The sequence below is a fragment of the Xyrauchen texanus genome, chromosome 23 (assembly GCF_025860055.1).
Source record: "Xyrauchen texanus isolate HMW12.3.18 chromosome 23, RBS_HiC_50CHRs, whole genome shotgun sequence".
Classification (NCBI taxonomy): domain Eukaryota; kingdom Metazoa; phylum Chordata; class Actinopteri; order Cypriniformes; family Catostomidae; genus Xyrauchen; species Xyrauchen texanus.
The window spans coordinates 6,830,354-6,858,141 of NC_068298.1; the positions used below are offsets into that span (position 1 = coordinate 6,830,354).

The 27,788-nt window shown below is 38.4% G+C and overlaps 1 protein-coding gene across 1 annotated transcript; it reads left to right on the top strand.

The window, feature by feature from the left end:
• The first annotated feature begins 111 nt into the window (after positions 1 to 111).
• Positions 112 to 27,688, top strand: polr1a (RNA polymerase I subunit A). Its single transcript, XM_052154648.1, has 34 exons — positions 112 to 257; positions 701 to 905; positions 988 to 1,137; positions 1,259 to 1,366; positions 2,549 to 2,634; positions 2,738 to 2,826; positions 4,354 to 4,434; positions 4,544 to 4,649; positions 5,855 to 6,017; positions 6,818 to 6,994; positions 7,141 to 7,263; positions 7,876 to 8,103; positions 9,259 to 9,513; positions 9,818 to 10,009; positions 10,903 to 11,052; positions 11,227 to 11,410; positions 11,507 to 11,589; positions 11,984 to 12,142; positions 14,147 to 14,245; positions 14,354 to 14,506; positions 16,321 to 16,403; positions 16,557 to 16,722; positions 16,969 to 17,190; positions 17,443 to 17,645; positions 19,736 to 19,903; positions 20,295 to 20,430; positions 21,022 to 21,182; positions 24,165 to 24,294; positions 24,372 to 24,479; positions 24,685 to 24,945; positions 26,254 to 26,454; positions 26,552 to 26,669; positions 26,749 to 26,913; positions 27,271 to 27,688. The coding sequence occupies exons 1-34, from the start codon at positions 181 to 183 to the stop codon at positions 27,369 to 27,371; spliced, it is 5,091 nt and encodes a 1,696-aa protein (XP_052010608.1). The 5' UTR covers positions 112 to 180; the 3' UTR covers positions 27,372 to 27,688.
• Positions 27,689 to 27,788: the final 100 nt, after the last annotated feature.

Below are 27,788 nucleotides of genomic sequence, written 5' to 3' on the forward strand. Positions count from 1 at the left end.
ATATCTTATGACAAGAACTCTCTGATTTCGCTTTGAAAATATTTCTCTCTATTTTACCTGCAAATGTAAATGGTTCCGCCCGCTCGCCATGTACACGCGCACACGTGTTACATCTCCTCATGACGCACATGGGGAATATGGAGAGTTTTCTACTGTAATTTATACATTTATATTAGGAAAATGCTATTTTCAAAAGAAGCGCCATGGAGACGATTAGAGGGCATGTCGTTTGGCTTGTTCTCCGCTAAGGAAATAAGGTAATGTTGTATTTTAACACTTTCACAACTCAAAACATGCACTGCAAGAAAGAATTCAGTTACATGTTGCTATACGGACTATGACAATTTCAGTTATTGTTGACCAGGAAAAAAAATATTCGGTTCGTTTTACACACGTTGACCATTGTGACAACATGCCCCATATTCTGACACATGAGGAGCCACAGCATATTTGTATATAAAATGCTTTATTGGTTATTGAATTTTTCGAGTCATATTTAAACAGTATAGTATAACAGGAAACTAGGAAAATGCAACTTTTAAACAATGATACTTTGTGATTATTTAGGCCTAATTGTATAACATTACAACATAATATACATGTGACAACGTGCCCCGACCTGACTTTTGACCTGAAACCTCACAATTATTAAGACATAGCTTTGCATTATGACATGGTGTATATTCTGTGTGTGCCTCAGAAAGCTGAGTGTGAAAAATGTCACCAATGCCCAACTGTTGGATAATGTTGGCAATGCTGCAGCAAATGGCCTGTATGATCTTTCACTGGGTCCAGCTGATAACAAGGAGATCTGCTCAACCTGCATGCAGGACTTCAACAGCTGTCCAGGGCACTTTGGTCACATAGATCTACCCCTGCCAGTCTATAACCCTCTGTTCTTTGATGTAAGTTGCTATTGCATTTTTGCAGGTTTCATGCCTTTATGCTATTTATCTGTTGCTGAACACATCAACATCTCTTTCCTAGAAACTATTTTTGATTATCCGGGGTTCATGTCTGACCTGTCACATGTTGACATGTCCGAGAGCGGCCATTCATTTACTGCTGTGCCAGCTGAAGCTCCTGGATGTGGGGGTGATGAAGGAGGTCTATGAACTTGAGAATGTTCTCAATCAGGTGAGATGATGAGATGTTAATCACAGGTCTCTTGTCAGTGAGGTTATACAATACTCTTGTTGAAAAAGAGCCATCATTCATTGGATTTAATTGTTGTCTGTTCTTTTTTGACTTTTAAAAGTTTTTGGAGGTCAACCCTCAGCCATCTGGAGTACAAATCCAAGAAGTTTTGGAGGAGTTTATATCACCCATTCTCAAAGCCAATGAAGGCAATCAGCACACTATCCCTGTGAGTCCATCCATCCATCTCTCTCTTGTGTCTGATTTCCTCCTTTTAAAGAATGTTATTGGGTTCAATTCAGTTTTGCTTGTTTTTACTTCAAACTGAGGGACAAGTTGAAATCGTTTTCTGCAGTATTCAACAGTATGTCAGTATGTTTACACCTGGTATTAAGATGCATTTTTTGTGATCCGATGACATGTGGCCAGCGCTAAATACAGATCTAAGCGTGGTCTTGGATCACAAAAAACACATATGAATGTGGTCTAAAACGGCGAGCAGGGCATGGCTGGGCGGCGTTGCGATCTTCAGCAAGAGGCGAGGACTCCATGACAGCGCCTTTCTCTTCCAAGTCCCGGGTTTCGACATCAATGTGGCAGGTCTCTAGATTCCTTCTAAAAGGAGGAAGCAGGGACTGGGTGAACACTCGTAAGACTTTAATGATACCTGTTTTCAGAGTACATAAAACATAAACATGCTTTTCAGCAGACACATTAACACAAACAGACACACAGCTCCGTGCGTCTCTCTCTCCCCGTCTGCGGCCGTCGGCGCTCCTCAGTGGAATGCGAGACTGGTGTGGCGCACGGGTTGAACTCGTTCACCACTCAACTCCCCAGCCTCACTCTGCCCAGACGCCGATCGGCCATGCCCTGCTCACCATAGCATGTTACCACATCCAACCGTCCGATTGGAAAATGGGAATGAATACATACACAAACACGAGATCTTCATGGATCTTCTTCAGTGTGTCTGATATCAACATAGATGAGATGCACGGAAATCTAAAGCTCCTTTAATACAGGTAATCCACTAAAATAATTGATAATTCTGCTTGAAATCTTACGTGTGTGCTTGGATCAAATTTCTGATGCATTTGGGAGAAACGGTGCTTCGCTTTAATGTCATGCAGTAACACACTGACATAGTGATTGATGTATGTCTTCATGAAACAGAGACCCTCCCCTCAAAATCCGATCACAAGTGGTCACAGGAGACGCATATAAGTTACCAGGTGTAAATGGGATCATTGATGCTGTCAATAGAGCTTAACTTGTATTGAACCTGGAACATTACTTTGAAGTTTCCTTTACTTTAACTGTTAGTACTTCTATCATATAAACAAAAGGTTAAGGTTTGTTATTGATCGATATTTTTAGAGTCTTTTTATTTAAATTTTCTTGGCACTAGATCAAACACGTCTGTGAGAAGAAAAGCAGTCTCATCAACAATTTCTGGAAAATACACATGAACTCAAAGAAATGCCCAAATTGCAGGTTTGCTCAACTTTTCTCTTGTTAATATTAACTGAAGCATAGTCTCTGTATTGTAAGTGTTGGATTGTTCTGTCTTAAATATGTATGTGTCTGTGTGATTCAGAGCCAGTTCAGTGAAAGTACGCAGAGAACACAACAGCAAACTCATTGTCACACATGCATCTGCCACAACAGACTCTGAACTAAAGGACGGTGAGTTTAGTTTGATTTATTTACCGGACTCTGATAATACATGAAACTCTTCCATGGTGATGTAATTAGACATTTTGGCCAATAACAATAATAATTTTTCTTGTGGCTAATGACCGACATAGTAAATCTATACTGCTTTACCCAGTGGTTGACCGATGCTAATACTGATAACTAGAGAGTGAGATCCTATAAAACGTTGATATATTGTACACATTTCATATGCAATAATTACTCAATTTACTAAACTTAAATTAATATCCAATGACTAGGCTATTTGTTAATGTTGGAACTGACACAATGGGCTGCTAGCATTTCTGTTTATCAATCAGAATCAGCTTTATTGCCAAGTATGCTTACACATATAAGGAATTTGTCTTGTTGACAGGTAGGGCTGCCCCTTGATAGTCGACCAAATGTTAGTCAATGAGAAGAGTCTTGGTCGACCATGTTTTGATTGATTGGTTGGTCACAGAAAAAACTTGACAAAGTTTTACCGCTGGTGGAACGCTAGGTGGTAGTATGGGTTTATTTTCATTAAGCAGGGTTAGGGTTAAGTCTACACAATAAAGCAAGACACCTTGATTTCAAACTTAGACTTTGTTAAAATCCCCAAGAATAATTATAACTGAGTTTGGGTATCGTTGTTCCGTGTCTTTGATGTGATCAGCCAGCTGTTGCAGCGCTATATTCACGCACGCATGTGGTATAAACACTCACCAGAATAAAGGAAGAAAATTCCCATGGAGAGTAGAAAGGCTTATAATTAACAGAGCACTTCCAAATTAGGGCCGCATATCTTCTTTAATGTTTTTACATCTGTACACCAACTTTCATTGACGTAAAAGCATGTTCCACCGCCTCTCGTTTCCAAGTTAAATCCGTGATGTGATCCACTCTGAACAGCTGAAAGCCCGGCAGATGTAACGCGCTGTCCGGAATGGCTTCACTCAGCCAGGTTTCTGTGAAGCACAAGGCAGCAGAGGTTGAAAAGTCCTTGTTTGTATGGGTGAGGGGTTTTGTTAGGAAGAGAGCGGAGATTCGCTAGATGAATACTTGGCGGGGTTGTTCGAAAGCCGTGCCAACGGAACATGACCAGCGTGCCAGCTCGTCTCCCTCGCCTGCGTCTCTTGAACTGCACAGCTGCTCTTCCGACTAAAATGTTCAGCAAAGCGTCCGTATTGTCAAAAACCAGGAAAAACCAAGCAGGCACAATTATCGGCCGATGCTGATGATCTCAAAAATGGCCAAATATACCTAATCACTAGTTTTTCTTGTTTTTCCACTAACGTTTAAACATTAAAACACTATAAGTAGAAAAGATGGACATTTTGTACTTTGAGTTGATTTGTGACATTATCTGCTTTCAATATTGGCCTAAACAAACCATTAATTAAAAAAGTCTGTAACATCTAATACCGATAAGGTCACAGATATATTGTGATCATATAGCCAATTTATATGCATTTATAGTGTGTTTATGTTTTTCTATTATTATTATTTTAACCTGTTTGCATTTGTTATTTCCAGATGACTTGCAGCTGACCAACCGTGGATATTTGACTCCAAGTTTAGCTCAAGAGCATGTCATCAAACTTTTGGAGAAAGAAGGTAAGTGCTTGTCTGAGTATGATTTATATTGTCTAAAGATGAATGTGGAATGAGCATTGCGCATGAAATATGAATATGTTTTGTGAGATGTTTTATGTATTTCTTCCAGGCTTTTTCCTTAGGTATCTCTTCACAGGGTGTGACATGGACAGTTTAGAGAGAGACTTCAATCATGAAGTTTTCTTCTTGGAGCTTCTGGTGGTTCCTCCATGCAGGTCAGTTTTCTAGTGTACAGACAACATGTGCTTTTAGCCGACAGTCAGTGGCTACAGTTAAAGTCAGAGGTTTACATACACCTTAACCAAATACATTTAAACACAGGTTTTCACAATTCCTGACATTTAGACAAGTCATGCCTTTCACAAGCTTCTCACAATAAGTTGCTGGAATTTTGTCCCATTCCTCCAAACAAAACTCCAATACCTTGACTTTGTCCTTAAGCCATTTTTCCACAACTTTGGAGGTATACTTTGGGTCATTGTCCATTTGGAAGACCCATTTGCGACCAAGCTTTAACTTCATGGCTGATGTCTTGAGATGTTGCTTCAATATATTCAACAGTTCCCCTTGCAGCAAAGCAACCCCACAACATGATGTCTTTTGCTGTTGTTTTGGGATTGATTTGCACTTTTCAAACTACGTTCATTTCTTGGGAGACCGAATGCATCTCCTTCTAGAGCGGTATGAAGGCAGCATGGTTTTTAGGTCTTGGCTGATTTATTTAGATTTTCCCATGATGGCAAGCAAAGAGGCACTGAGTTTGAAGGTAGGCCTTAAAATACATCTACAGGTACACCTCCAATTCATTACACCTCCTATCAGAAGCTAATTGGCTAATTAGCTAAAGGCTTGACATACATTTCTAGAATATTTCAAGCTGCTTTAAGGCACGTTTAACTTGGTGTATGTAAACTTCTGACCCACTGGAATTGTGATATGGTGGTGGCGTAGTGGGCTAAAGCACATAACTGTTAATCAGAAGGTCGCTGGTTCGATCCCCACTGCCACCACCATTGTGTCCTTGAGCAAGGCACTTAACTCCAGGTTGCTCTGGGGGAATTGTCCCTGTAATAAGTGCACGGTAAGTCGCTTTGGATAAAGGCATCTGCCAAATGCATAAAGGTAAACGTAAAAGTGAAACAATCTGTCTGTAAACAATTGTTGGAAATTACTCATGTCATGCACAATGTAGATGTCCTATACGACTTGCTAAAACTATAGTTTGCTAATAGGAAATCTGTGGAGTGGTTAAAAAATGTGTTTAAATGATTTCAACCTAAGTGTATGTAAACTTCTGACTTCACCTGTCTCACATGACTCTTCCTGTTTAGGAGTCATTTAGAAGTGATTTTAATAAAGTTTTCTGCTTTCCAAGAAACATATTTCATAAACTGGTTAACTGTCTCTTTTTATTTTGTAGGTACAGACCGGTTAATCGGGTAGGAGACCAGATGTACACCAACGGTCAGACTGTGAACATGCAGGCCGTGTTAAAGGATAATTTCATTATTCAGAAGCTGCTCGCACTGATCGCAGCGGAGAAGACCAAAGCCATTGAGGACACACAGACGGAGTTGGAGCAGGTGAGAAGTTGTTTTGAAAATTATTAATATGCTGAATTTATGGAGGTGTAAATTTGCCACAGTATAGTTAGTATCATGGTTCTGTGGTCACTGTTACGATTTGCTTCAGTAAAGACTTTGTATGTCACTCTTGGGGTGCACTTTTAGGTTAGGTAATGCAAATCACTAATAAATTAGAGACCAAAACATACTTAACGCAATTAAATAAACGCAGACACATCTTACAACGCAAGCTTGATTTCACTCGTCATTGCATTCTGAAATGTGGCAGACTAATCATAACTCAACAAAACTATGCATTGCATTTTAAGTGTTGCTGTCATGCCGAAAACACTTTTCATATATATATATATATATATTTTTGTATTATTTGTTTCTCACTTGGGTCATTAGGGAGCACATGCCCAGATTACACCCAACACTGTTTGTCACAGACTAGTGTTGTGAAAGCACAGGTTTCTTGCGACTGATGGTGCTCATGTTACATCGATCAGTTATACTCAAATTTATGTTTGCATCTTTGTTTGTTGTTTACCTCATTGTTGCATCTATTTGCAGTTTCTTTTCCCCCTTTGGTTAATTGTACATCCATAAAGAGTGTTACCATAATTACTCTTGAAAATGGAAACTTAACAATTCATAGACATTCAATATCTCTATTTTTAGAGACATTGGTAGACATGAGATGAACTGTAGTACAAATGCAAGCTATACGGTTACAGGAAACATTTCGCCCCATTATATTGGGTGTACTGTAAAGGTATGTTAGTGATCTGTCATGGCCTTTTCTGTTTCTTCAGTCCAGTGAAACTACAGAGATCAGTCAGATAGATCAGACCTTCTTAACGGGCATCCCAGGACTGACACTCACAGACAAGCTCTACAACATCTGGATCCGTCTGCAGAGTCATGTCAACATTGTGTTTGACAGTGACATGGACAAACTGATTACAGAAAAGTTCCCTGGAGTCCGTCAGGTGAAGACAGATCTTCACATTTTTACTTTGATTTCTTTTTCGGAGAACCTTAGCTTTCATCGTTTATGATAATAAAATAATCAAACTTCCTTTAATCAATGAACAGTAAATAATGTAACACTCTTTATCTTGAATGTGTCTTTCAGCTCTTGGAGAAGAAAGAGGGTTTGTTCAGGAAACACATGATGGGAAAGCGAGTGGATCACGCCGCTCGCTCTGTCATTTGTCCTGACATGTACATCGGAACCAATGAGATTGGAATACCAATGGTGAAGATGACAAATGTGTCATATTTCAATTATTTCTGAACAATAGAAATTATTGTAACTGAAGGGTGTTTGGTTGAAATCAAAAATATAGCTGGGGGGGCTGGGTAGCTCTATGGTAAAGACGCTGGCTTCTAACCCTGGAGTTGCGAGTTTGAATCCAGCTGGGTCTCCTAAGCAACCAAATTGGCCCAGTTGCTAGGGAAGGTAGAGTCAGACAGGGTAACCTCCTCATGATCACTATAATGTGGTTCGCTCTCGGTGGGGTGCGTAGTGAGTTGTGCGTGTATGCCGCTGTGGATGGCGTGAATCCTCCGCACACGCTATATCTCTGCAGTAACGTGCTCAACAAGCCACGTTATAAGATGCACAGGATGACGGTCTCAGGCGTTGAGGCGGCTGAGATTCGTCCTCCGCCACCCGGATTGAGGCAAGTCAATACGCCACCATGAGGACTTGGAGCACATTGGGAATTGGGCATTCCAAACTGGGAGAACAGGGGGAGAAAATCCACAACAACCAAAAAGATGGTTTTGATCATTTGTCTGACCATGACAAACTAAATTCTGTTTTGTTTTTTGAGAAACATTTTAATCTGTGATGTGGTTCCTCAAGGTATTTGCTACCAAGTTGACGTACCCACAGCCAGTGACACCATGGAATGTGAAGGAACTTCGGCAGGCTGTACTGAATGGTCCCAATGTTCACCCTGGAGCCTCTATGGTCATTAATGAAGATGGATCCAAAACCATCCTCAGCAGTACTAACCTGACCCAGAGAGAAGCTGTTGCCAAACAGCTCATGACACCCAGCACTGGACAGCACAGGATACCCATGAAGATTGTGAGTCAATTAACTTGACAAAGAAACAAAAAGCTAATATTCGGAGACCTTCTCACTGTAAAGATGTTTTATAGAACATTGAAATTTACACAAACATTTTACATTTAAAGTTAAAGCATCAAATTACATCTCTAACCCGAGATTTGAACTATCCAGCCACGACTGTCAACAGCGTGTCACAAGTCATTTTGGTTTCTGTTTCTGTTTTGATCACACTGGGAAGCCCGGCCCACATAAAGATTTAACTGGTCCAAAATTCAGTTGGGCATAGTGGTCTATCAAACACCAAATATGTTCTGATTGGCACATAACTTTTCGAGTTTGGTGAGGGCGAAACAAATGTCTTAATGCTCTAAATGTGTAAATTCACAGCTAATTTGGACAATGCATTAATAAAGTAGTTTTAAAGTTGGTTATCTTGTTTTCATAATCGTTGGAAGCCAAAATCGTTATAGAAAATAAAATTTGATTAAGTGCCCAGTCATCTGTAAAGCCAGTTAATGTTAATTCTGACTGAATGTGTTCTTGTTCTTAAAAGAAAAAAAGACACATTTTAAAAATGACGTGTTTAAAACATGCCGCAGCGGTTAAAGACATTATTGTAGCGCATGTTTACATAGGAAAAACGTTTGCACTTTATTTTACAGTACGTGTACTTTCAGTATTCTTGCAGTGTACTTAACCAAGAAAATACAGAGTAATGTAAGGTACTTTATATGGGTTAAGGTTGGGGTTAGGTTTAGGGTTAGTACCTAGTAATTGCTGTAGGGTTTGTAATTATATAGTGCGTAAATTTAAAACCGTACTGTAAAATGAAGTACTATTGGAAAAACTATAACAAAACACTGCATGGACAGTCACAATTAAGTGTTTGGTGTGACCGGCCCCTTAAAGTCTCATGCAAATACAACATATTTTTAGAGGCAGGTGATTTGTTTAAATTATTTTGTTATTTTTTTGTGATGTATATTTGAGGATGCAACTCTTATTAAATTTACTGTGGTGGTACCATAGTGCAGTGATGGTACATTGCAATTATTTTAACACGATTCTTCAAAGAATGCCATGGTAGTACCATGTAACTTGATATTATCGTGGTACATTTTTGTGTTTTTATTGTTAGTGCATTGATTAACTAATGCTCTTCTTTCATAGGTCAATCGTCACATTAAGAACGGAGACGTGCTGCTGTTAAATCGTCAGCCCACTCTTCACAGACCATCTATCCAGGCTCACTGCGCTCGGATCCTGCCCGGAGAGAAAGTGCTCCGGTTACATTATGCTAACTGTAAAGCCTACAATGCTGACTTTGACGGTGATGAGATGAACGCTCACTTCCCTCAGAGTGAGCTGGGACGTGCTGAGGCCTACACGCTAGTGAGCACAGACCAACAGTACTTGGTGCCTAAAGTGAGTCTTCATTTTAAATTTTCATTTTTATTTAAAGACGACTTGAAATGGCATTTGGAATGCATTTAACATCTATAATAAGATGCATTCCCAAGTGAAACCCAAGCAAAATAATGTGAAATGAAACCATTTGAAAAGATTATGGTATTTTATTTTGGGTTTCTTTTTAAGTCAAGCTGCATCTTGGATTGGTTTTATGTTTAAAGCCTTGAAATTTGATGCATAACTTTAAAGCTTTTTTTGTTGTTGTTGGAATTACTGGAAGTATTGTATTATGACATATTGGTCTCTACAACTTGTATAGGACGGGAAGCCGCTGGCTGGTCTGATTCAGGATCACATGGTGTCCGGCACCAGCATGACCATCCGTGGCTGTTTTTTTACACGGGATCAGTACACCGCTTTAATCTACAGAGGCTTGACGGACAAGATTGGCAGAGTGAAGCTCCTCCCCCCTGCACTCATTAAACCAGTTGTGCTCTGGACTGGCAAACAGGTAATCTGTGATATGTGATACTCAGTCCAATGTTAGGCACTCAGCGGTATTTAAGAAGACCACAACAGCATCAGAGCTTTTTAAAGGGATAATTCACCCAAAAAGTTAATTTCTCTTCATTTATTTACACTCATGCCATCCCAGATGTGTATGACGTTCTTTCATCTGCGGAAAATAAAGATTTTTAGAAGAATACTTCAGCTCTATAGGTCTTCACAATGCAAGGGTATGGTGGACAGAACTTTGAAGGTCAAAAAGAGACATAAAGGCAGCATAGAAGTAATCCATACGACTCCAGTGGATATATTGATGACTTCAGAAGCGACATGATAGGTGTATGTGAGAAACAGATCAATATTTCAGTCCTTTTTTTACTATAAATCTCCACCTTCACTTTCACTACCACAGTCAGCCACCTATTGGTCGGGGCTGGTCAAAGGATGAGATTGATAGTAAACAATTGACTGAAATATTGATCTGTTTCTCTCCCACACCATCATATTGCTTCTGAAGACATTAAGTCTTATGGAAAAATGTTATCCTGCCTTTATGTCCCTTTTGGAGCTTCAAAGTTTTGTCCAACATTCACTTGCATTATATGAACCTATAGAGCAGAAATGTTCTACTAAAAATCTTAATTTGTGTTCAGCAGAAGAAAGTAAGTCACATACATCTGGGATGACAAGGGTGAGTAAATGATGAGAGAATTTTCTATTTCGGTTGACCTTTCCCTTTAAGCTGTGGTACTCATGCAGGTGACCGGTTTGAGTCCAGCCTGCATCGTGTCCCGTTCTCCCTGATAATTTCTTTTGAAATTATATCAATAAATAAAGATGAACTAAAGCTCTTATTTGTACTTGGATAAATGCAAACTTTACAATTGTCTTTTCCAGGTGGTATCGACCCTATTGCTGAATGTCATTCCTGAAAACCACATCCCTTTGAACCTTTTGGGAAAGGCAAAGATTCCTGGTAAAGCCTGGGTGAAGGAGCCTCCCAGAGCTGTTCCAGGTTACAATCCAGATATTATGTGTGAATCTCAGGTAACTTACTGGAACATGCCTAAATGTATTCTTTGTGTTAATTTTTGTCACTTTCAGTTTAAAAGATCTTAGCAATGTCCATAGTTATGTAATGAATGTATTTGTTGTAGTTTGTAGAGTAGATTGTAACAGTGTCTAATAGTCCGTAGTAACATTTTGTCATGTGTTGTGCAGGTGGTGATTCGTCAGGGAGAGCTTTTGCTCGGGGTTCTGGATAAAGCTCATTATGGCAGCTCTGCGTACGGTCTGGTTCACTGTTGTTATGAACTCTACGGCGGAGAGACCAGCGGCAAACTGCTCAGCTGTCTGGCACGACTCTTCACTGCCTACCTGCAGCTTTACCGTGGTTTCACCTTGGGTATAATCACATCAACACCAACTGATCTTAACTTACCTGAACAGGCAAAGTGGGACATATTTGCTGTGTAAAAACAACATACTTTGTTTCTGACAGGTGTTGAGGACATTCTAGTAAAAGATGGAGCCAACAAACAAAGGAGAAAAATCATCAAAGAATCATTAAAATGTGGCTCCAAGGTAGACTCTGGCAGTCCATGATTAAAGGGATAGTTCACCCACACATGAAAGCTCTGTGGTAATATTCCGACCCTCATGTCATTCCAGATATGTAGGAATTTCTTCTGCGGAGATGCTTTGAACAATGTTGATGCTGGTCTTTTACATTCAATGAAAGCAGATTGTCATAAGAGAGCTTCAAAAAAACAGACTGAAATTTAAGTCTTTTTTTAATCATATTCAAACTTGGGCATCCCAATCTGTCACAAGACACAAAGTCACAATGTCATCATTGGGTGAACTATCCCTTTAACTTAAGAAAGCTCTTCCGTTGTATTTCAAACCTGATTAACTATTGTTTTTGATCATGTCAGTCAACACTGGCTCATTTTAATTTACTCATGTTTTAAAACAGGCTCTGAAGGCGGCATTTAATTTGCCTTCAGCTACTGGAGAGAACGAGGCCAGGGAACGATGGCAAGATGCCCATCTGAACACTGACCAGAGAGATTTCAACATGGTGGACCTGAAGTTCAAGGAGGAGGTCAATCAAGTGAACAACAGCATCAACAAGGTACAAACCTAAACTCTAATCTTTGCTGCAAGTACTTTAAAAACTTCAGCAAGCTCAATGTATTCTTTCTTGCCGTGGAAAAAACATGCTTGACAATACTCGGACCTAGGGATGTCACGATGTGAATTTTTTATGGTACGATTTTTACGATTATCTGCAAATGTACCTATTATGCAACAATAAAAACCTCCACAAACATATCACAACTTAATTTTTATTGCAGCATTCGTTAGGACATGCATTTAACATATACTTTTAACTGAAAACAAGTTGAAAACAAGTAGGTAAAGTACTTGTATTTAAGTTTTTGCAATTTTCTCTATCTGCCCTCTGACACAAAAATGTACTGTACCTTTTCAACAAAAAAGTATGTATACCCTTTCAAGAAATAAAAATAAAATGTAAAATTAAAATTAAAAAAACAACTATAACTTAAAACATACGTTTAAAACCGGCTGTCAATTTAACACGTTCATTCAGTGCAATGCCCCCTCCGGACCATAATAAGGAAGATTCCTGAGAAACGCAAGCTTGTAGTACCGCCTGTTTACTCCAGAGGGCAGTAAGCGAAATTTCAGCTGTATGAGCAACACACAGTTTATAAAGTGAAGAAAACACTTCAGTAGACAGAACAACACAAACATGCAACACTTGAAGGAGTGCAAATGCGAACTAAGGGATCTCAAGATGTGTTTAAAGATTGAGTATTAAACTATATTTAACTTGACACAATGACCTAAACATTTTATGTTTATGACGCAACACACCCGAGATGCTACACAAGCACCGTGTAAATTGACGGGTTCTTAAACAAGCCCTCATAATAAATCTGGAACTGATTGACAAATTCACTTGTGAAATGGATTGCTGTGAACTGTGTGTCAGTGATTGACTTATGATCAATAATATGGAAGTAAACAATACATTGTATTCTAAAACCGCTTTTTGTATTGACTTATCAATAATGAACCCTTCTGCCACAAGAATGTAATGTATTTTAATTATCTGAATATTTTTTATTATTTATTATATATATATATATATATATATATGTAATTTTTAAATATTTAAAGATCACTATGTATAATTATATATTGATATAAATATGTATAATCATTATATATTGAATTATTGTTATATGAGGGGCTTTCTCAGCAAATATTTGTATATGCGATTAATCGCGATTAATTAATCGGGACGCCATGTAATTAATTCGATTAAAAATGTTAATCGATTGACAGCCCTAGTTCAAAATAAAACGGTGTCAGGCTAGGAGAACCTTCTTTCTTTATTTAGTAATCTAACGATCAGCTGGATAATCACAGCACATTTACGCTCACTGAAATCTTATTCAAGTAGGAAAAACTATTTAGAGGCATCACGTTCACAATATAAAGCGAACCCCTCCTCTTTAAACTTAAACAACTCTTTACAGTTTCAATTCAGTGTTTGACTTTACCAAAAGTTAAGTAGTTCACTAAATATAATATTTACTGTGTTTGTAAAATGATTACCTTCATCTAGGCATGAATCTCTGGATGTGATCCTTCAGGTGCTGGAACATATTAGATGTTTTCACTGCTTTTGCTGGCACTTTTCGTCTGCACGTTTTGCATACTGGATACCCGTCTTCAACAACTACTGTTTCATTTTTTAGATAGACAAAATGCTCCGATAGCTGATTTTTTTTGAGAGTTTCACGTGCACTAAAAGTTCCCGTTCTACACACGCCCTGCCTTACCTAGACAATCACCTCCGTTACCATAGTAACTGCCTCACAGACCAGCCAGGCAGAGGGCAGGAAGTACTTAGACCCACACCGAAAGACTCATTTTCGGTAAAAAAATAATTTAAATGGATAACATGTTTGATTTTTCTGATTTTTAGCCGTAGCTTTCAAATTCTTATGGTTTATTTACCGTGACCATTTTAATCACGGTTAATTGTGAAATCGTGTAATTGCGACATCCCTACTCAGACCTCATGTGATGTTGTTGTCATCAGGTGTGCATGCCGCTGGGTCTCCACCGCCCCTTTCCTGAAAACAACCTACAGCTCATGGTGCAGTCTGGAGCGAAAGGTTCAACTGTTAATACCATGCAGGTAAAAAAAAAAATTGTATTTATGTTTTTGGATATGCAGTTGTTTATTTGCTTGTCTACTGATTTGATCATGTGTTTTGATCTGTCGGCCTGAACTGTGTTTGTGCAGATCTCGTGTTTGTTGGGTCAAATCGAGTTGGAAGGCCGCCGGCCGCCACTGATGCCTTCTGGGAAATCTCTGCCCTGTTTTCAGCCCTATGAACCTCAGCCGCGCTCTGGAGGATTTGTCACGGGCAGATTCCTGACGGGCATCAAGCCTCCTGTACGTTCAAACTTAAATACTTGTAAATGCTGTAAATAAGTCTCAATATTTATCAGTCTTTTTCAACAATATTTGTGTTGATATTTAGATATTAGCTCTTTTGTGTAATGGCTTTTTTTTCTCAATTAGTGGAATCATCATGCAAACCAAACCAAGCTATTGTAGCAAACTGGATTAAGCATGTTTATGTAAGAAGTTAGAACAAAAACAGTAATAAAATGTAGAAATAATCAAGGCATGTCTTCTAGACTGTTTGTAATAAAATGTAGCCATTTTTACTGAGATGCACCAATATAACAAGTTATAACAATTAAGTTATATTATTTACTTAAACATTTTAAAAGAAAAGTTCTCCCAAAAATGAAAATTCTCTCATCCTTATGACATCCCAGATGTGACTTTTTTTCTTTTGAAAAACACAAGTGATATTTAGAAGAATATCTCAGCTCTGTAGTTCCTCACAGTGCAAGTGAATGGTGACCAAAACTTGGAAGCTGATCCAAAACGCGGATTTGGAACGAGCTGGATGAAAATTTGAAAAATTCAAGCTCTTTTTTTTCCTTTTAAAAAAAATCTCAAGAAACAACTATTAAGCTTGTATTCATCTTCTTGATGTATGTACTACTTCTCACTCTGCATGTATGTCAGTGTTACTCTTACAACCTCAAGGTAAACTGTCAACAAAATTGTACTTGTTAAATGGGATCCCCTATTATGTGTTGTTTGAATGTTATGTATGAAATGTTTTATATGTAGGCCACACATTAATTCATTTTTTATTTTATTTTTATATATATATATGTATTTTTTTTTTATTGTCATGGCCCGTGAGTATAAGCTTTAGATAGCTTCTTTGGGGACCAGTTCACATGCATGATCACTTCTTTGTTATTTGTTTTATCTTAAGTGCATATGAATATATATGTATGCGTATGTGAATAAAAAAATTCTTCTTCTTAGTAAAGCTCCAAAAAGCGCATAAAGGCGAATCCATACGACTCAAGTGGTTTATTCAATTTCTTCTGAGTGGTTTTGTGAAAGAACAGACCAAAATATGATTCCTTTTTTCACTATAAATATTGGCATCAGCAGACTCCTTGGTAATCATGATTTCAAGCACGATTACACTTCCCAGCACCATCTAGCACTCTGTACATGTGTCATGCACTAGGAAATGTAGTTGAGCTTCAAATCATGATTGTGCCTAGAGATTTACAGTTAAAAAAAAGGGTTATATTTTGGTCTGTTCTTATCCAAAACAGACTGGATCACTTCAGTAGACATGGATTAAACCACTAGAGTCATATGGATTACTTTTATGCTGCTTTTTGGGGATTTTTGGAGCGTCACCATGAAGTTTTGGTCACCATTCAAATGCATTATATGGGCCTACAGAGCCGAGATATTCTTCTAAAAATCTTTGTTTGTGTTCTGCTGAAGAAAGTAAGTCACACACATCTGGAATTGCATGAGGGGGAGTAAATTATGAGAACATTTTCATTTTTGGATGAACTATTCCTCTAATGCAAGTACATTTGTTGCACTTATTCTCTTGTGGCATGAGTTGTGACAAAGGGACTGCTGCGGTCTTTACAACTTAGTTGTCAAATTAAAGCGCATTCACATAAATATGATATTCACAATTTTATATCACCAACGAAATCATATAAATATCATCAATATATGATATATTGCCCAGCCCTATTGCCCGCTCATGTCGGCGGAGTAGTAGTTATTGTTTGTAGAATCATTGACATTTGGTTATCTGGTACAAAATACCTTTATCTTACCTGGATGCATCTCTTTATTTTTAGGAGTTCTTTTTCCATTGTATGGCTGGTCGTGAGGGTCTTGTGGACACTGCTGTCAAAACCAGTCGATCTGGTTATCTGCAGAGGTAAAACCGAATGAGTTTATTCAGTAAACGCTCACAGACATCTTGTATAAATCCCTTACAATTTTCATTTTTTTTATGGTGGTTGATTGTATACTGATATAGACTACTATATATTATCTGTCTGCAAATCTTTGGTGATTGTGTGTGTTTCAGGTGTGTAATCAAGCATCTAGAGGGTCTCGTGGTACAGTATGATCTGACTGTGAGAGACAGTGATGGGAGTGTGGTTCAGTTTCTCTACGGAGAGGATGGACTGGATATTCCCAAGACACAGTTTCTACAGCCACGGCAGTTCCCTTTCATCAAAGACAACTACGAGGTACTGCACACTCTGGCATGCAAAGGCATGCATTAACCACTCATTGTTTTGAAACTGAGTTATGATCAGTCTTGTTAGAGACTGGTTTGGCTCATCTATGTTCAGATTCAGAAAAAAAATAAGCATTTTGGCTTTTTAGGGCAGCGTAGATGATTGTAAACTATGCTAAATTTGTCTTGCATGGAATGAATATTGCTCTTCTATAAGTAATATTTAATATGGCTGATTGAATTTCTTGTTTTCTAGGTCATAAGAAAGTCTAAGTGCTTGGATGAAGTTCTGGCTAAAATGGACCCACAGGCTACGTTTAATCACTTTAATGCAATAAAGAGATGGAAAGCCAAACATGAACGCCTCTCACCCAGAGACAGCGCCTTCCTGCTGTATTCCCAAAAAAAACTGGGCAAATTAAAGACTCAAACTGAGGGCCAGGAACTGGCCAAAGGGAGAGAAGAAGCCACTTTACAGGTACAGAATGGTTTAGTTTGTGAATGTCTGAAGGGATGACATTCTGTGCAGCACTTGGATAATGTATTTATCAAACAATCAGCCAAACCTCCTGTAGCTGTACAGACAGAAGATAAATAATTAATGAATGTATTTTAATTGGACAAAATGGGACAAACGTGCATGCATTTGAGCAAGGATTTCCAAAAATTTTCAAAATAACATAGGATTTAATATACTTGAATATATGAACCGTTTTCTCATTGTTTGTAGCTTGTGGAGAAGTGGAGATCTCTTGATGAGTCTGGCCGTATGAAGTATTTGAAGAAGAGCTCTCATTGTCCAGACCCGTGTCTGGCCCTTTACCGGCCGGACATCTGCTTCGGTTCAGTGTCTGAAACTTTTGACTCCATTGTTGAGTCTTACCTGAATCAGTTCAACGTTAAGCAGGAATTTCAATCATTTGACACAGATAGGTAAGAATAGAATCCTTTATTTAGGTCACACATTATACACACAGTTTTTTGCATCTATACAGTGAAATTTATTAGTTTTCACATATCCCAGCTAAGCTGGGGTCAGCCATGATACAGCACCCCTGGAGCAGATAGGGTTAAGGGCCTTGCTCAAGGCCCAACAGTGGCATCTTGGTGGTGCTGGGGCTTGAACCCTGAGCCTCAACCGCTGAGCCACCACTACCCCTAAATATGTTATATATGTTTGTAAATACATAAGAATCAAACCTTGTCCCGTAACTAGATGCATTTAGAGTGACTTCAATATTTCATTCAAGTCATTAATTACTGGAAAGTATGCTTTATAAATTGACAAAACCACAGCCAATCAGGACACATTTTGACTAGTGATGGTCAGCAGTATATTTTAGCCAGGCTGATTAATTAGCCATTGTGAGATTATCAGCATTGGCTGAAAACTGTGCCTGATTGGCTGATCAACAGAAGGGGTCATTCTGCCTTGTGTCAGTTCTAAAATCTACCTACAGCCTTGCCAGTTGATAGTGAACATGATCTGTTTTCAAATGTTGTTTTGGTGAATTTTGAGTACATATTGTGCAAAATAATCATTGATATAAATTTAGCAAATTATAATGTATTTGCATCATTCAATTTGAAAGGGAAAATCTACAGGTCATTATCACAAAATAAACTCTGACAGGGTGGTTTGAAGTTTACTGTAGATTACCAGCTGACTGTATATTATCCTGCTTATTACACAGATACAAGTATATAATTTAATTTAAAAAAAAATTTGATTAATTACATGATATGCTGATTAATCACAATTTTATCGCATATATAAATTTCTGCCGAGAAAGGTCCTTAAATAACCATAATTCAATATATGATGATTCAGATCATTTTAACTATGATATACAGTATATTATAAAAATTTAAATTCAGATAATTCAAATGCATTACATTATTTTGACAGCTTTGATAAAGCTTTGATAAGACAATATAAAAAGTGGCTTTAGAAGGCAATATATTGTTTATTTCCATATTATTTAACTTAAATGGATTGTTCGCCCAAAAATGAAAGTCATAAAAAGGCGTTTTTAGGTTGCTTTTTCAAGTTAAACATAGATTGAAACTTTGAAAAACACGTCTCGAATCCCTACATTTGAAATTGCGCTCGTCCAGATAAGTTTGACGCAAGAACGTTTTCTCATCTTGTGCTGTCGCTAGTGTCAAGCAAGCCTGAGTTTCGCTTACTGCCCCCTGCTGAAAATGGGTGGTACTACATGCTTAAGTATTCCATATTACAGTTTGGGGTCGAGATTCATTGCGTTACCATTTTAACAACTTTTATTTATATATATAAATAAAAGTTGTTAAAAAGGCAACACAATGAATCTCGACCCCAAACTGTAATATGGAATACTTAAGCATGTAGTACCACCCATTTTCAGCAGGGGCAGTAAGCGAAACTCAGGCTTGCTTTATATATATGTAATTAATAATTGCACTGATTTATCACACTAAATCGACACCCTTAGATGAAAAGTTGCATTTAATTTAAGAGAGATCGCAGAGTCTCCAGAAACGGCTGAATTCCACCTCCGGTTTGTGTCCGAATTAAGTTTTTTTTTTTTTTTTTTTTATTGCAAATATATCCGTCTGACTGCTCATTATCCCACTTATTACACAAATACTTGCCAAATAAATGGAAATAAAATATTGATTTGAGTTGAAATAATTTTATTAGCTTACTTGATGAGAAGAGTGATACAAGAAGAAAGAAAGATGACTCTCAATACTCTGAGGATAAAGTGTGGTCATTATTGAGTAATATCTGACCGTTCAATGGCGCAATTGTCCAATCAGAATAGAGTGCTCCAGAAAACCATGTAATAATATTATATACAGTATATTGGCCATCCTGCTCTCTAGATATGGGTATTACCACCAGCCATTTAAACACCCACTACATTTGCAGCTTTATATTTTGTGGCAAATTTGGATACTATGTAAACTATAATGTCTTCATTTGAGTTTCTTCAGTTTGTTATTATTGTCTGGTTCATGTTCTCTTTCTCTGTTGTCAGATTGCGAAGTCTCCTGCAGTTAAAGTGGCAGCGTGCTCTGTGTGATCCAGGAGAGGCCGTGGGGTTGCTGGCCGCTCAGAGCGTCGGTGAACCCTCCACACAAATGACTCTCAACACCTTCCACTTTGCAGGCAGAGGAGAGATGAACGTCACCCTGGGGATTCCCAGGTGGGATTGCACTCACAAATCCTGAAGATTTAGATGATGCTTCGCAAATATGTTAGATCCCGGAGATACTGACCATTTTAGACGGTTATTGTTTCTGTATTGTATACACTTCCCCTGTTTTTCATTGGTCGATCAAACAGATTGTGCCACCTCAAACTTGCACCATCGGTGGACTCAATGTTGCTGTATGGAGCTGGTCAGGATGCTCAAACAAACAGAGGAATGCTTTGATATTCACAATGTTTACACTTTCCAAATCAACCTACAAATAGCTGATAGTAGTCGCTGCATTTTAAAATGGAATAGAAGTATTTTGACATAAAAAATACTTGACTTTAAGATTTTTATCTTGAATGCAGTACACATTCACATTTAAAATCATTTTTCACAGATTGAGAGAAATCCTCATGATTGCCAGTGCGAACATCAAAACCCCCATGATGAGTATTCCAGTTCTTATGAACAAGAAAGCCATGAAGCGTGTTAAGATGCTACGTAAAAAGCTAACACGTGTGTGTTTGTCAGAGGTGAGCAGAACTGGTTCAATGCTTATTTGTGTCAATATACAGTATTTTGACTATGCAAGTTCATTATTTGGTGCACATCATTATTGTCACCAATGATCTTTGGTCATGTCAAGACATATTTTCTTTACCTCAAAGTTATTGGCATATTGAGATGAGCATGCAATGACAAAACGGATATTCCAAATCCTGTTATGTTCATTCCTGTCACTTGTTTATAAACATACACATTTAAAGGAACATTCCGGGTTCAACATAATTTTAGCATAATTAATAGCATTTATGGCATAATGTTGATTACCACAGAAAAGCTATTGACTCGCCCTCTGTTTGTTAAAAAAAGTGGTTACAGTCAGGCACTTACAATGTAAGTCAATTAGGTTAGTTTATAAATGCTAAAATACACACCATTTCAATAGCCACAAAATGTAAGCATTATATGTGTTACCATGATTTAATGTGATAAAATTGCTGTTATGATGCTTTTTCTTGTCATGTGGAGCTTGATAGCCCCAGTCCTCATTCACTTTCATAATATACATAGAAATATAGCATATAAATGCTTCTGTGGTCTTGATTGTGTTCTGAGTACAGGTGCTTCACAAGGTGGATGTGATGGAAACTTTCCGTGTAGAAGGGAAAAAGAGACAGAAATCAAGAGTCTTCAAACTCACTTTCCACTTCCTGCCTCCTGAACGATACCAGCAAGACAAGCTGCTCATTCCACAACAGATCCTTCAATACATGGAGCAAAGGTACTTTTGAAAAACATTCAATCACTCATCAACAGTGTGGGGAATCAACTTTGAAACTCTAGCTTCTCATAACTTAAGAGTTAAACTACAGTCAAGCTACTGTTTTAAAAAAAAGTAGTTAGCTACACTAGCAAACATTAAAGCTATTTAAAAAATTCTATTTTTTAGATGTATAACAATCGGATATATTTTTTAACTTGGGGAACTTGTCGCTATGGGGAATGTCCTTCTATACTACCTACTTGAAATCTTTATACAATAACGGCAATTCAAAAATTGGCTATGGTGTTTAAGCCCCGCCCTTTTAGGCGCAAAGCTGTCCAGTATAAAAGCGGCGAGCAAACACTATTCCTCAGAATTTTATTCCTTTAAGAGAGCGATTCATCTCTTGTCTAGAAGCCTTTTACTGCTACGCCGTCGATATACATGAGTCAGCAGGCGGGATCTTCACGACAGTGAAAAGAACCTCTGCTCCCCTCCAGTGTTCCGGTGAACATTTAGTCCATTTCAGCTTACTTATTCCTGATTTGTGTCCTTCTAAGCTATTGTGATATTGTGTATGTGTGTATGTGTGTGTATGTATGTATACATATATATATATATATATAACGTGTGTGTATATGTATGTTTGAGTCTTTTTAAATATATCGTTCCGTAAGTGTTCATTATGCAAGGGACAAATCCCGCTGTCAGATCAGCATGAGAGCTGCATTCGCTGTCTGGGCCGCGCCCACACAGAGACAGCTCTCATAGGGACAGACTGCCCTCATTTTGAGGGCCTGAGTCTCAAGACACTTCTCTCACGAATAACCCTTGTTCAGAGTGACGATTCAGCCTCTCTTGCCCTCCCACGAGAGGGATCATACAAGGAGGCATGGCGGGACTGCGAGGTGTAGCAGGATGAATTTGAGGTGGATCTCGTGACGGCAAGCGCCCACGATCTTCATATACAGCATCTATGCTGATAAAGTATGTACATGACGAGCTTTGGCCCTCTGCAGGGAGCGCACTGCCTCGTCACGTTTGGCGGTTCTGGTGCTGGGGATGATGTTATATCTCTCGCTGCATCTGACGAGTGGTCAATGAATGACATTGCAGCCCCTTCGACGATTGGTTATTACACTTTTCCTCAGCCAGTAAATCTCCTTTTTAGGACCTTGTCTCAACTCCGTGGGCATGCACGCACCTCATGGATGAGCAAGTACAGACCATTCTTTGGTGTCTGTCTCAGTTCAAACTGGGAAAACATTACCACTGAAGTCATTTCAGAGATTATTTGTGTTTTATGGTGGCTGCATCCGTCATCATAAGCAGGAGACATGGAGTGGTGGTGGCGTAGTGGACTAAAGCACATAACTGGTAATCAGACGGTTGCTGGTTCGATCCCCACAGCCACCACCATTGTGTCCTTGAGCAAGACACTTAATCCAGGTTGCTCTGGGGGGATTGTCCCTGTAATAAGTGCACTGTAAATTGCTTTGGATAAAAGCGTCTGCCAAATGCATAAATGTAAAATGTAAATGTAATGAGACATCTCCAGTACTGGCTCAAGCGATGTTCCACATTGTGCCTGGAGCCTCGGGCGCATGTGCATGGCTACTCTAGCACCATGGACAGCGACAGGCTTCAACCAACAGGGTGTTATGCTGGGTCAAATTTTCAGAAGAAAAGTGCTGACTCACAGATGCATCCAACACAGTTTGGGGCAAGGTGTGTGATGGACGTCTGACTTTCATCAAAATTGCGAAATTGCCCCTGGCATACCATGACGGTCATTCACTTGCAGCATACTCATGTTTGCCCCCATCCCGCGGGACTGCAGCACCATGTCTCCTCTCTGGAAGGTTATGTTGTGTAGTGCGGCATGATGGGACTCTGTTCCCCATAGCGTCAGCTTCCTGACGCAATGTCAAGTGTACTGAGTCGTAAGAGAACAGAGGTTACATACGTAGCTGAATTATATCAAAACCATTGTTTCTGCCATTTACATAAACTGTCCAAATGAATGGATTCACTTAAATGGATAATTCACCCAAAAATGAAAGTTCTCCCATCATTTACTCACCCTCATGCCATCACAGATGTGTATGACTTTCTTCTGAGGAACACAAAGGTTTGAATAAGAATATTTCAGCTCTCTAGGTACATACAATGCAAGTGAATGGTGGCCAGGACTTTGAAGCTCCAAAAATCACAAAAGGAGCATTAAAGTAATCCATAAGACTCCCAGTGTTTAAATCCGTATCTTCAGAAGTGATATGATAGGTGTGGATGAGAAACAGATCAATATTTAAGTCCTTTGTATTATACAGTACGTCTACACTTTTACTTCATTCTTTTGTTTGTGGGCAATTCACATTGTTCATGCATATCGCAACCTACTGACCAGGGAGGACAGTTTATAGTAAAACTTTTAATATTCATCTGTTTCTCTCCCACAACTATTATATTGTTTCTGAAGATACAGTTTAGACCACTGGAGTAAATTGAACTACATTTCTGCTGCCTTTATGCTTTTTGAACCTTAAAAGTTCTGTCCACCATTCACTTGCATTGTGAGGACCAACAGAGCTGAGATATTCTTATAAAAATCTGAATTTGTGTTTTGCAGAACAAAGAAAGTCATACATATCTGGGATAGCAAAAATGAGAGAATTTTCACTTTTAGGTGAACAATTTCTTAAAATCATTTGGTTTTCACTGCACTAAATAAGAGAGAGAGTGGAGGTTTAGGTTAGTGTGCTTGATTACTCCCTCTGCTTTATTGTTGCATTTGCAATTCAATGTGAAAAATATTTTGTGACTCTAAAGCACTATTCGTTGGAAAAAGTTGTTTGTTACTGAAAAAGAAGTAACAGTCACACTACAGGAAAAATGTTGTTCAGTTAGTTGCGTTGCTACTTTTAGTTAACAACACCCCAACACTGCTCAACAATATCAATGATTTTGCAGGAATCTTATTTGCTTATTTATGTGTTGTAGATTCTTTCATCTGATGTGTGATGCCATTAAGAAGCTGAACGCTAAACTGGCATCCATCAGTGTGGTGGAGACTCGCAGGGCCACGGCGAGAGAAGGCGAGCTAGATGTAAACAGCACTCCGGGAAGAGAGGTACACTGCCAGAACACAGTGTATACATGTTATGATGTCATATAGAGGTTACAACAGCAGTATGTTTGATTTCACAGGACGGTGGCGATGAGGATGCAGAAAACAGCAGAATTGTGGATGACGAGGCAAACGAGGGAGATGCTGATGCAACAGATAGCAGGAGGAAAAAGAAACAAGAAGAAGAGGTATGAAAGCAGCTCACTTAGAGTATCTATGGTCGGTATCTCATTTTGCCAGAAAGTATTATAATTAATTGTGTTTGCTAAAGCAAGCAGTACTATTACTATTGCTCAAATGTAGGTGTGCTAATCTGATTTTAAACAATACCATGATGAAGAGGGACAGATGAACACACAGCCACATGAAAATGAAGCTGTTGTTTGTGATCAGGTGGACTATGAGAGCGAGGAGGGAGAGGAGGGCAGCGATGATGAACGAGAGGATGTTGCTAAGGACACACAGGAAGAGGCAGGGACCCCAGAGCTCCCTGAAGAGGAGGGATCCAATGAAAACCCATCGCCAGTCCAGACCCAGAGTACTACACAATTAAAGGAAGAATCACAGGAGTCTCTGAGGATTAATTCTGTGCTGCAAATAAACTCTGCCATTGAGGATTACAAATACGACACAATAAATGGCCTGTGGTGTGAGGTATGTACATATCATGTGCTTGTGAGCTATTAACTCAGTTCATTTCATTTTGATGAATCATTTCAGTAGGAATGTACCAGTTTAATACGTACCAGTTATTTTGATCAATTATGTTCTTATTTTCTGATATTCATACCCGAAAAATTTGTGATAGACCAACTTATCAGCCAGGGCAATTTATTAGCCAATATGTGGATATTTTCCAATTATTTGGATTCCTACGGTTATAGAAAACCTGGAATAATAGGGATTTCCAGGCCTGGGAGAATCATGGAAATTAGTTAGTGATAGTTCACCCATAATTTACTCACCCTCATGCCATCCCTGATGAGTTTCTTCTGTAGAACATAAAGATTTTTACAAGAATATTTCAGCTCTGTAGGTCCATACAATTCAAGTGAATGGTGACCAAAACTGTGAAGCTCCAAAAAGCACATAAAGACTGCAATGGTATGGTAGTGAAAAATGAGTTATATTTTGGTGTGTTCTCACATAAGACCAACTGGATCACTTAAGAGAAAATGGATAAAACCATTGGAGTCGTTTAAATTACTTTTATGCTGCCTTTATGTGCTTTTTGGAGCTTCAAAGTTTTGGTCACCATTCACTTGCATTCCATGGAATCAGCTAAAATTATTTTGTGTTCCGCAGAAGAAAGAAAGTCATACACAAATGGGATGGCATAGGGTTTTTTATGTGTGTGTTAGTGTGAATTCTTTAGGGAATTTTTGTGCAAAATAAGTGTTAATTTCCACAATTTCATTTGCTATTAATGAATTGTATTGTATCCTATATATAATCTGTATCCTATTGTTTATTACTTCGGCCACCCTGATACCTAGATAAAGTTTTTTTTTTTGCCATTTGGAAAACAAAATAAAAAATTCGGTCAACCACTAGTAAAAATGGAAACAGTTTACAATGAGGTTGTTTGTTTACATTCATTAACTACATTCGTTTGGATAAACTAGCAATGAACAATACTTTTACAGCATGTATTACATTTGGTTAATGTTAATTTCAACATACTAATGTGTTTTTCAAATGAAACATTGTATATGTTAACTTTATTGCATGACAAACTTTCATGAACTAATGAACAATTGCTTTGTCATAAATTAACAATAACCAAGAGTAATAAATGCTGTAATGAAATATTGTTCATTTTCAGTTTACGACATGTAATGCATTTACTAATGTTATTGAATAGAACCTTTTTGTAAAATGTTACCGTTAAAATGCTATAGTATGCCATATTAATATGGGCATTGAGGAGGTTCACAGTGTTTTTTTCCTTCTGTATTACAGCTTACCCTGGTCCTACCCATCACTAAAGTGCACTTTGACCTCACATCAGTGGTGGTGAAGCAGGCCCAGAATGCTGTGATCATGGAGACCAAGGGCATCACACGCTGCCTGCTAAATGAGGTCACCAAAAAAGACGGAAGCAAAGAGCTAGTGCTGAACACGGAGGGAATTAACATGCAGGAGCTGTTCCGACATGCTGATGTGAGTCCAATGCACTCCATATGAGTTTTAAGATATTAAAATATCTCCTTTGAACCAAAAAAGACTTGCAAAATGTAAAACCTCTTTTTTGTTTTAGATCCTGGACCTGAACCGGTTATACTCCAATGAGGTTCACGCCATGGCCAACACGTATGGCATTGAGGTGGCCCTCAGGGTCATTGAGAAAGAGATTAAGGATGTGTTTGCTGTTTACGGTAATAAAGCTTTAAAGGCTTTTGGAAAACAAATGCCTTTACACTGGACCACTCGTTTCATTGTTGCTTCTTTTTGCAGGTATTGAGGTGGACCCACGTCATCTCTCTCTAGTGGCTGACTACATGTGTTTTGAGGGGGTGTACAAGCCTCTCAACCGGTTTGGTATTCAGTCCAACAGCTCCCCACTGCAACAGATGACATTCGAGACCAGTTACAAGTTCTTGAAGCAAGCCACAATGCTGGGTACAATGTTTTGTTCTCGAATAGAGCAAACATGTAATCAGAAATGACAGTATTTACTTTGTTGATACACATTCCTGGTCTAATTGTGCATGATTCATCAGTGCATGTTATTATAAAGAAATGTTGACCGCAGTTAATGCAGTAATATAATGGCATCCACAAACTCCGTTGTGGTATTGAATGTCCACTTTTACAATCCAGACAAGTCATGTGTTGTTACATCACTTCACGGGATTAAAATGGGTTGTGAATGGTGTTTCATGTAGATTTTAATGATGATGCAGATTATTTAGTAGTGCACGTTTTTGTTCGGAAGTATAATATTGCTATGTTTGTTTACTTTCTTGTTTTAAACAGGTTCGTATGATAAACTGAGTTCGCCATCAGCTTGCTTGGTTGTAGGGAAACTTGTGAAAGGTGGAACCGGCCTCTTCGATCTGAAACAGCCATTACAGTAATGGACTGAGGATTTATCAACGAACGGCTCGCTGCTATTGTGTTGACAGGATCACATGCATATTTTCTGTCTGTAAAATCAGTCTTTTTTTTATTTCAGACTACCTACCGTTGTCTTTTTTTAGGAATTAAACATTTTAACATTGTCTTTCAGTGGCAGATATTGGTGTAGTCTGTTATTTCCTGGCTGAGAACTTAATTGTTTTTAGGAATGATACAATTATTGATTAAAATCTGATGTAGGGGGTTAAAAAAAAATCTTATAATGTAAAGAAAGCTTTGAGGGTGCTTAAACTTTTAGAACATAAATTATATTTGAGAAATGAGTGACATTTTATAATATATTTCACTCAAAAAACATCCAGTGAGTGGCAGTTCTGTGGATGGAAATGCCTTGTTGATGAGAGAGGTCAACAGAG